Source organism: Balaenoptera musculus, chromosome 7 (assembly GCF_009873245.2).
Source record: "Balaenoptera musculus isolate JJ_BM4_2016_0621 chromosome 7, mBalMus1.pri.v3, whole genome shotgun sequence".
NCBI lineage: Eukaryota > Metazoa > Chordata > Mammalia > Artiodactyla > Balaenopteridae > Balaenoptera > Balaenoptera musculus.
The window spans coordinates 109,202,146-109,212,490 of NC_045791.1; the positions used below are offsets into that span (position 1 = coordinate 109,202,146).

The 10,345-nt window shown below is 42.9% G+C and overlaps 1 protein-coding gene across 1 annotated transcript in view; it reads right to left on the reverse strand.

Moving 5' to 3' along the window:
* The window catches only part of IQCA1 (IQ motif containing with AAA domain 1), a 172,123-nt gene extending 165,161 nt beyond the window's left edge, over positions 1-6,962 (reverse strand). The window contains exon 1 of the mRNA XM_036858051.1: positions 6,609-6,962. Within this exon, the coding sequence (XP_036713946.1) occupies positions 6,609-6,619 (11 nt within the window). The 5' untranslated portion in view covers positions 6,620-6,962. The remainder of the gene's footprint in view (positions 1-6,608) is intronic.
* Between the last annotated feature and the right edge of the window lie 3,383 nt (positions 6,963-10,345).

Sequence of the window (10,345 nt, forward strand, 5' to 3'; positions counted from 1 at the left end):
TGCAATTTCTCTTCCTTAAATTGTTCATCCATTTGTTTTACCTGTTTTTACATGGGATTGTTTTTCTACTAAATTGTGGGGCTTCTTTACGTATTCTGAGTTTATGTGTTCCACAGCTTGCCTTCTGGCTGAAAAGCTGGTTTCCCACTATGACCCAGAATGGGCTGTGGCCCTTCCCTCTGTCTCTGACCCAGCTGGGAAGGGCGGTCCTGCCCCGGATTCCATGGGAGTCCAGCTCCAGCCCTCCTGGAGGGTCTGGTCCCAGGCCTTTCAGGGGCTGAAATCCCAGAGTGCACTGCCCACCCCTGTGCCAGAACCGACTAGGCCTCCTGGTTTGGCCTGCTCACTGCCCTGGGTTTCCACTCTGCTCCTGGTGCAGAGATCTTCAACTTGGATTAAAAAAAAAAAAACAAGTTTTTTATTTTCAATTTTAAATATTTTAGTTTTATTTTATAATTTAATATTATACTATTAAATATATACTAATATATATAAATATATACATATATATTAAATATATATTTAATATATATATTAAATATATATTAAATATATATTAAATATAATAATAAAAATAAATATATATAAATATAACTAATATACTAATATTAGTATATTATAAATATAAATTTAAAATAGAAATAAAATATTAAAAATAAAAGTTTTAGATAAAAAATGAAAATAATACTTAAAAATATTTTTCTATTTTTTTATAATTTGATTTTTGTTTTATTGATCAAAATTCCAAATTAAAAATAAAAATAATTAACATTTACTAACTAGATGTCATACACTACGTTATTTAAATATGGAAAGCCACTTAGCTATACTCTGAACATTTTTCAAAATTAAGTATCGTGTTGTCACTTCATTTTTTGTGCTAGACTCTGCTGAGCTACCTCTGCTCTCTAAATAAATCACCTTAAATTCAAAAGAAACATTTCCTTTGTCAATTCTGAGTACTTGGAATAATTTAAGAACAAAGCAACATCCTTAATTTTAGAGAAAGATAAATATGGAAATCATAGTATTAATAAAACCTCAGTTCGTTGGACTTTTATTTCTAAACCTATTGACATGCTGGTGCTCATAAAACAAGAAAGAAACTTAAATCTGTTACTGTTTCTATACTAATGTCTATACTTTTAAAAAAATTATTTTATTCAAGTATAGCTGATATACAACGTTGTATTAATTTCTGCTGTTTCTATCATTTTTATGTGCTTAGAGCAGAGATGGGAGATTTTTATCTTCCTGGCCAAAAGTGAAAAGCTTCTCTTGATGTGAAAAGTCTTTAGGGTTTTGGTGATGATGACGGACATCATATCAGTCACTGTTCTAAGTACTTCACATATATTAACTCATGTAATTCTCAAAACCCTATGAGGTGGGTATTATTATCACTCCAGTTTACAGATGAGGAAACCAAGGCACAGAGAAGTTACTGCCTGAAGTTGTGTGATTTGAACGCAGGATTTGCACCCAGGCAGCCAGGCTCCAGAGTTCAGGCTCTGAACCTTTATTGCCTCCAGTTTGTCAGGACAAATCCCGGGGCAGAGGAGTGCTGGACACCACAAGGAAACAAAGATGTATAGCTAAAAACGAAACTCTTCCTCCCTCCCAGCACCCCACTGAGGTTGGATGCTAAATATTGGCCCTGGCACTGCATCCCTCGGGTTCAAGTACCAGATTTCTCCCAACTTGGCAATATTTTAAAAATACTGCTAGTGAAAGAGCACTCTGATAGACAACTTCATTATAACAGAGAAAAGGTACTATCAAAAGTTAGAATTCCACTTAGCCCAGGACATCTCACTCGTTGCATGATAAATGGGTACAAAGCAGCTGAGCAAGTTCTTAGTTTACCAAAGCCCAGACTTCCAGCATCTGAGAGGGGGCCGGGGACCCCAGGCGTTCACTGACCTGACGGGTGACACAGGCCCCACGTGCCACCAGGCTCGACACCTGTTCCCATAAAACAGAATATCCGCTCGTTCTGCAGAGTAAATAGGGCTCAGGGCCTAGACCTGGCAGGACAACATTACAGAAGAAAATTACAAGCTAATTTTGTTTGGAACTCGGATCTGAAATTCCACTCAGCAAACAAAACACAGTGCCAGATCAAAAGCATTGTTCCCGCTGACCAAGGGGGGGGGGGGTCACCTGGGAAATTCACAAGAGTTCAACATTAAGAAAAGCTGAATGAAATACCGCACAGGACAGTAAAAACTGTGGATTATTTTCACAGATGCCAAGAAGATGCTCAATAAATTTAATTTATGGCATATACCTGATTAAGAATACTGTCCAAAGAGGCTGATGATGACAACCTCTTCAAAATGCTGAAAACCAGAGACCATAAATATTTTCAATAGAGAAACACCAGAAAGCTAAAAAACACAAGTACAAAAAGGATGAAACAGATGGAAAAGGGATCAATACAAAAGATGAAAAAAACTGCTTGTAAATGACACCGCTGCAAAATCCAAGGAAATCAGTAACAAAATGTAAGAAGTCAATTAATACAAAGTTGCAAGACATAGATAAAAGGCCCAAAAACTAAATGCAGAGAAAAAATATGAAAAACAAAACCCCATTCACAGTGCTGATCAAGAACATTAAACATTCAAGAATAAATATGGCGAGAGCCACACAAGACGTAGCTGAAGAAAATTCTGGAATGCTAGCTGCAGAGGTCTGGAACAGGCAGAAGGCGGTCTCTGTTCCCGCCTGGAGAGACCAGATAAAAAGAAAGCAGATTCTTGAGACTGACAGGCAGATTTAATATTACCAAGAATTTGGTAATAATATCCAGGAGACTCTGTAAATAAATCTAGTCATAATTTCTATATGCAGGGGTGGAGTTGATAATAAAATATAAAGGGTATTTATCAGACTTCAAAGCATTTAACGCATCAGCAAGCATTAAGGTGTGTCATGCCACCCATGGAGGCTGCTTCCATAGGGTGCAGGGGGGTGACTTGAATCCCATAAAGACCCACACCAATCATTAGCAAGGGATCTTGGGTAAAGGAGGCTTCCACCAGGGGAAACAAAAGCCAAATTAATGGATGGGACACACCTAGAATTTAAGACTTTGCTTTGGGGCAGATCCAGCCTGGTGAAGCCTTGTTGCCCTAGTTCAGTGCACTCCCGGGCTTCTACCCAGGGTCAAAGAGGCAGGAATCCCTCCAGGGCCAGGGCAGAGCTGACTCCTGAACTGGAACTTTTGGCCAAAGACCATCCTGGTGGCTTGATCCTTCCAAGTCCTGACATTTGGGCTGCAGCCTCTTTCTTCCTCACCTGCTGTCTTTCAGGGGACGCTTGTTGGAGAGACCAGGCAAGGTTGTTGGTTGATGGGGAGATATTAAGTAGCTGTGTGAGCACGCAACCCTGCATTGCTACCCTTTCCCCTGGAGACTGGCTCCAGCTTTCCAGTTTCCCCGCTGCCTTGCTGCCCCTCCACGTGTGTCCACTGGTTACAACCCTGTCACTCCCTGGACCCCCAGCCAGTGCAGCCTCCGCACCCCTCGAAGTCTCAGTCCAGCCTGAGCCCCACCTCGCCTCGAAGCCAAGGTCTCAGCATCCTTCCGCCGAGCTGGTGCCCATGAAGATGATCTGAGACACGGAATGTGGCAAGATGATGTTTTAAGAGAACCATTATGGAGATGTAACTCACATGCATAAACTCACCCTCTTTAAGTGCACAGTTCAGTGGGTTTTTTTTTTTTAGCATATTCACAGAGTTGTGCAACCTTCACCTTTCTCTGATTTCAGTACATTTTCATCACTCTAAAGAGAAACCCTACACCTGCTAGCCCGTCACTCCCTATTTGCCCTTATCCGCCTTCCGCCCAGCCCCTGGCAACCACTCATCTAATGTGTCTCTATTTATTTGCCTATTCTGGACATTTCACATAAGTGGGATCATATAACAGGTGGCCCTTTGTGACTGGATCCTTTCACTCAGTATAACTTTTCCAAAGCCCACTGTGTTGTGGTGTGTATCGTTATCTCATTTCTTTTTATTGCCTAATAAAGTTCCACTGCATGTATATACCACACTTTGTTTATCCGCTCATCAGTGAATGGACACATGGGGTGTTTCTGCCTTTTGGCTCTTGTAAATGATGCTGCTATGAGCATTCCAATACACGTTTTTGTGTGGACCTATGTTTTTATTTCTCTGGGGTATGGCAAGGTGGTTTTTAAAGCTATAAGTGCTCCAAGCTTAAAATCAGAACCCGTCTCTTGAGGTAGTCAGTCTCAGGAGGGTCACTTAACCTTGTGCCTTCACTTCCTCAAGTGGCAAATCTGGATAATGACACCTACCCTGGACACCCCACAGGATTACTGAGGAATGGGATAACAGATGTGAAAGTGTTCTTGAAATTTTAAATGTGCCTTGTAAAGAGAAGGTAGTATTTTATCCATGAGACCACTTAGAATTTTTTTTAAGTACATGATTGGTTTCAGACTTCAGCACATGACCTAGAAATGTTACAGATATTGAAGTTAGGAGGATTGTGGGCGCAGAAGACTGAATATGACAGTTGAAAAACACCAGATTGTTATTTCTACAGCTTGGCAGTTTTCCTGTAACTGGGGGATGGAGGGATGATGCATAGGTGGGCGGAGGGGGAAAAAAAGACTTAAATATTCAGACATAAACATGTACTTCAATACAAAATCTTGCAAAATGGGAATTCTCCTCAAGTTATTTTATATATGATAAACCTTCAAATTCTTCCAATACTATCTAGGTGTTTGTACTGTTTCTGGAATATTCCTTGGCATTCTTGCTCTAAGGGAGGTCTGGCTCTCCCCTAAGAACACAGCCTCTCCTGCAGCCCTCCCTCCGTCCCAGAGCCCTCTGACCACAGCACAGAGCGGGGCCAGATCCTGGCTCCTCACTCCAGCTCCAGACCATTCTCCCTCTCACCCCCGACACCCCCTAGTTTGGAACCTCATTTCATCAGAGGGTATCGCCCTTGGCCCCTCAGTGTCACCACCATCTACCATCTACATCATCTTTCCAGGCCCCACCAGGACATCGACCCACTGAACAGCATCTTTATCAAACAGCCTCTACCCTGGCTCATCTTCCCGCCATAAACCACCTGAGCTCCTTTCTCTGTCTGCTGGGGCCCGTGCCCCCACTAGCAAGGATGTCACCCCACTTCTCCTTCCTCCTCCCATGTCATCCCGCTTCCCTTATACTGGCCATTCCCTTCAGCAAACAAATAGGCTGTTGTTTCCTATCTTAAAAAAATCTGTCTCTGGACCCCATTTCCCTTGCCACCAGCTACAGTGAAATGCCTTTAAAAAGCCAGTGCTGTGCCTCTTTCTCTCTCCTACATTCATTCTAGTCCATCTTTCCACTCCATCACCCCCTGAAGGTCAAGGTCACCGCTGGACTCCACACTGCTAAATCCATGGTCAATTCTCAGCTCTCCTCTGGCTTGTCTTGCAGCATTTGACAGAGTCTGTAACTCCCTCCTCCAAGAAACTCTACTTTTTCTCCTGGCTTCCAAGGCACCACAATCTTGTTTCCTTCTCAATGATCACACCTTTGATTCCTTTGCTGGTCTCTCCTCCTCCATCTCTTGCCATTGCATGACCGAGTCTTAGTCCTTGGACCTGTTCTCTCCTCTGTCTACACTCATCCCATGTCTCATAAAGACCGTCTATGCCAACAGCTGTCGAATTTGTATTTCATACACAGCCCTCTCATCTGAATTCAAGTCAATTGTCTACTTATGTCCACTTGATGTCCAATAGGCACTTCAAACTCAACACGTCCAAAACTGAACTCCTGATCTCCCCCACCCGCAAAACCTGGCAAGCCCTTAGCCTCGCTGCTCTTATTTCCTGGCCTGGAAAACAGGGTTACTGAGAGCTGGAATGCAGGTTGGAGCTTCAGTGCCTCGTTGACACCGTGTCCTTGCTGTATATGAACTATTTAGCTCATCTGTAAAACGGAAATAATATTAACGGCTCTTACATTACAGGGGAGTCATGAGTTACTATATTCAAGCACTCAGAACAGTGCCTGCAGAGTCAGCACTAGAATAGACGTTTGAGATGACCACTATGAAATAACTGCTGGGCTGGTGCTGTGTAAATAGCACAGTGCTGGGTGAATACTCCTTGGTGCCACTGCCACCTGACTGGCGTTTCTTGGTGAAAAGCAAGGTGGTACAATAAAGCTTCCTCAAGATCTTTCTTAACTTAAATATCGGGAACTGGGTGTTTTCACAAAGCACTGTATGTTACTGGGTTAGATTAACAAAAAAGCAGGCAGGAACTGAACATAGACACTGCTTCCTCAAAAATACATCCACAAGGGCTTAGCGGGCACAAGCACTGGGTCTGGAGGAGCTCATCTCTATGCGGGGCAGGGACAGCACCAGGGGAGTTGGCAGGTCTAAGCGTACGGCATTCCCTGTCCACAGAAGCTGATGCTCTCTTCTGACGTGTATCTTTACTTGCTAAAACTGCAAAAAGAAGAGGTGGGGGAGAAAAGAAACGGAAAAGAAGCAGAGCAGGCTATCTTTCTGTCTGGAGGAGCCCACCCCATGGCTATGGCCCGGCAGCCCATCACTTACGCGTTCGACATGCTGGCTACTTTCCCTCTTCCCCTCGCCCGCTGGGAAGCTGTTCTGTTGTCCTCTGAAGGGCGGCTGGCTGCAGCGGTCGGGACACCGCCAGAGGGCGTTGGGGTGAGTTCTTTCTGGAGGGAGGGACTGGGGTTGGGGATATCTTTTCACTTCGGGAAGGGAAAGGCGATAGGCAGGGATGCGCGCAGCCGCCGAGAGGGGTATTCGAGCCTTCTCGTCTAGACCCCAGGCTCCGGAACCTTCCTGTGGCCCCGCAGTGAGAAGGCGCGAGGCGGAGCCTAGCTACGGACGCTACGCCTGAGCGGTGCGGGTCCGCTCGGCCGGCGCGCTCCCGCCCCCTTCGCGCTAGGCGCCTGCGCCGCCTCCTGCTGTTTCCCTGGCAACCGCGCCGAACGCCGAAGGCCGTGGTTCCTCGCAGGAACCACGCTTAGTACCCGCCTCCCGGAGGACCCGCCCAGCGTTTCCCGGGATCGGCCCCAGGTCTTGTCCACCCGCTCGTTGTCCTCCACGCCGTTGTTCCGCTTTCCCGTTTGCCCATTTTCATCCACCTTCAGATATGTAGCCTTGGGCGAGGTCCTTAATGATGGTAGCCCCAGTCTTCCCATCTGTAAAGTGGGGTAACAGTCATTCGTTCCTTCGAAACCTTACCGGGTATCTACTCTGGGCTAGCGCAGACTTAGGTTCTGGGGGTGCAGGGCAGATGCAGTTGCTGCCCTTCTGGGGCTAAATGCAAATGAAATACGGCGACAGTGCGTTGTAAATGTAAGATGCCGTGTGGGTGTTAGCTATTAGCAAGTCACTGTGTTTGTGTGCATTGTTCTTCTTTCATCATCTTTGGTAACTGTTGCAAATTTTATAATTTTATAATCTGCAATTTCTAGTGGAACATTTTTCAGAACTAATGCATTTGAAAAAGTATATAGAGGGCAAACACATAAAAAGGACAGAATAAATCTGGATCACACAACCCTTCTCCCACAATTACTAATGAAATGAACAAAAGAATAGAAAAAAAAAAGGAAAAGAAAAGGAGAGCCAAACAAAAAATTAAGTACAACTTCATGCCATAAACTTCAAAAGCTACTCAATGAAATAGAAACCTGCAGTGGAGAATGGTGTCTAATCTCATCCCCACTCCCCCCAAAAATCCCTACTAGGGAGAGAAAGTACCAAGTAGGCAAAGTACCAAGAATTCTCACTAATACTTTTCAATACAAGGAAGACAGGAATCTGAGAATTGAGATGAAAGGTGAGTAGGGTAAGTGAGCCACCTGGGGAAATCCAGGTGAGATAAAACTATCACTAGTCGAAACAATCACTACCACCCACAGGGCCCTTCCGGAACTAGAAAAAATCACTAGGGCTTGCCACTTTTTAGGACTTTACACTGAACTGAGGCAAAGATTCAAAGTCAAAGGACATTTTGTCACAGGAATAGGATATACTCCCAAGAAGGGTGAGGGATGGTGGTAAAAGAGTTTACCAAAATCTCGGAAGAGAAAGCAGAGCCCAGACCTTGCAAGATTCAGTGGATCAGCCCTTATCCTTACTGTGTATCCAGGCTATAGAAAGGTGGATAAAAATAAAATTTTCCAGCTCTCAAACTCAGATACAGTGAGAAAGCAGTCAAGGAGAATTTGCTCACATTATATTTGAGGAACTGGAAGATATACAAAGAGCAATCCATATTAAATACGAATAAGAAGCCGCATATCCACTATCCAAATCCAAGACTTCAATAAAAGGGGAAGGAAAAAAAGGATTACAGCATGGGTGAGAACAGGTGAAGAACCTAGCCTGGAGAAAAGGTAACCAAACAGAAGAAAATTCTTTACAAGTGTTTTATACTATAGAATAAGTTAATAAGAATAGAAGTTTAATAGAATAAGTGCTGGGAGAGAATATAAAACAACATAATTAGAAGGAAAAGAAGATTGCATAGCTAACGAAACAAATGAAAATCAGAAATAGTCCAATATAGGAACTAAATTAGAAAGACCAAGGAATGGACTGGGCATAATTCACCTGAATTACTGACTTAGAGGAAAAGCTTAAATCAATTGCAGTGAAGGTAAAAGGAAAAGACAGATGTTTAAGCAATTAGAAAGGTTTAGTTGATATTCCTGGAAAAGAAAGCTCCAATTAAGTTTTTCAAAGATCTAAAGAAACATTTCTGAAATAAAAGAGTGAAACTTACAGATCAAAAGTTCTCATTGTGTTCCAGGAAAAACTGACATAGAACAACCAACACCTAAGATATCCTGGATATGTTATTGAACTTCAGGGAGAAGTGGTACAGAGAATTTGGTTGGCCTCGAATTTCTCCGCAGTAGCTTTCAATGTCAGATGAAAAGCTAGAGGTATTTAAAAAGTTCTTGGGGGAAAATGTGAATCAGGATATTTCTACTCATTGCAGTTAATATTCCAGAATATGAAAGCTCTCAGGAAATACAGCACTCACGTAAATTGGCATGTTTTCAAGTGCAAGTAATAGAAAACCCAGTGTCCAATGGCTTAAACAATAAGAGGATTTATAATCTCCCTTAACAAGAATAGAGGAGAGGCTATTTTGGAGCCAATTATTTCAGTGGCTCAGTGACATCATCAATCTTTGATGGTCTTTCTATCTTTTGGAGCTGTCATCCCTGGGATGTCAGATGGCTTCCCTCTACAGTGGCTCTAGATGTTACAGCCTCACTCTGTAACATCTCAAGATAGAAAAAGGACCAGCTGAGAAATGTGACCGCCATTATTGTCGTAATCAGCATTTACCTGCATTAAGAGAGAGAGAGGTAGATAAAAGAACCGCATCAGGCAGTATGGGCTGTTGTGTAGGCAACATTCCATATGAGCCAAATCCCATGAGCTCTTCTGGAAAATAAAACACTTGATGATGAAATCCAGTGATCGAAAGATACAAGTCATTTGAAAAGGAAGAGCAGGTACTAAGTATAAGACAGTGAAACAAGGTCTCCCAACTCTGCATACCAGGAGAACAAACATAGTTGTTCTCTGATTATATCCCATGAGCTCTGCCAGTTGCTACACTTATTGACCACATTTTCTATGCCAGGGACAGTTTAGGACCTGATATATATTCATTCATTAAATCTTCCCACTAACTTTATGAGTTGAGTAATATTTTCATGCTCATTTTACACACGTGGAAACTGAGACTCAGAGAGGTTAAGTAACTGTGTATCCAAGGCCATCCTCCAATTGATGGTGGAGTTGGTATTCGGACCACCTGCTAGTCTCCCTTTAAAGACCACACCCCTAATCATTATCTTTGTGTTGGTAGCAACACCTACCTTAACTGATATTTGTTTAAAAATTTGGTTTCCTGTGAAACAAATGTTACTAAGAAGAGTATTCCCCAAACTACTTTTCCTTTATGAAAAGAACATTGCTACTTAATTATGTAGATACAGTAGAAAGGGTGACTTTGTCCTCAGTACTTAATAATTTATGCAGCTTACAATCAGACTGCCAGGTCTCTGGGCAAATTCATCTTCTCGGTCCTCTGGATATATGTGAAGTCATTTGGGCAAATATTAAATGATGCCTGTTATATGCCAAGCACAATGGTTCCCACCGTGCAAGAGGAAAAGATGAGTCTGGCATGAACGGATCTTGCCTTCCAGGAGTAGAGGAGGTAAGCATCCAGGACAATGATGATCTCAGGCTTCATTATCCCATTCCTGGAGGAATGACAGGCCTGGAAG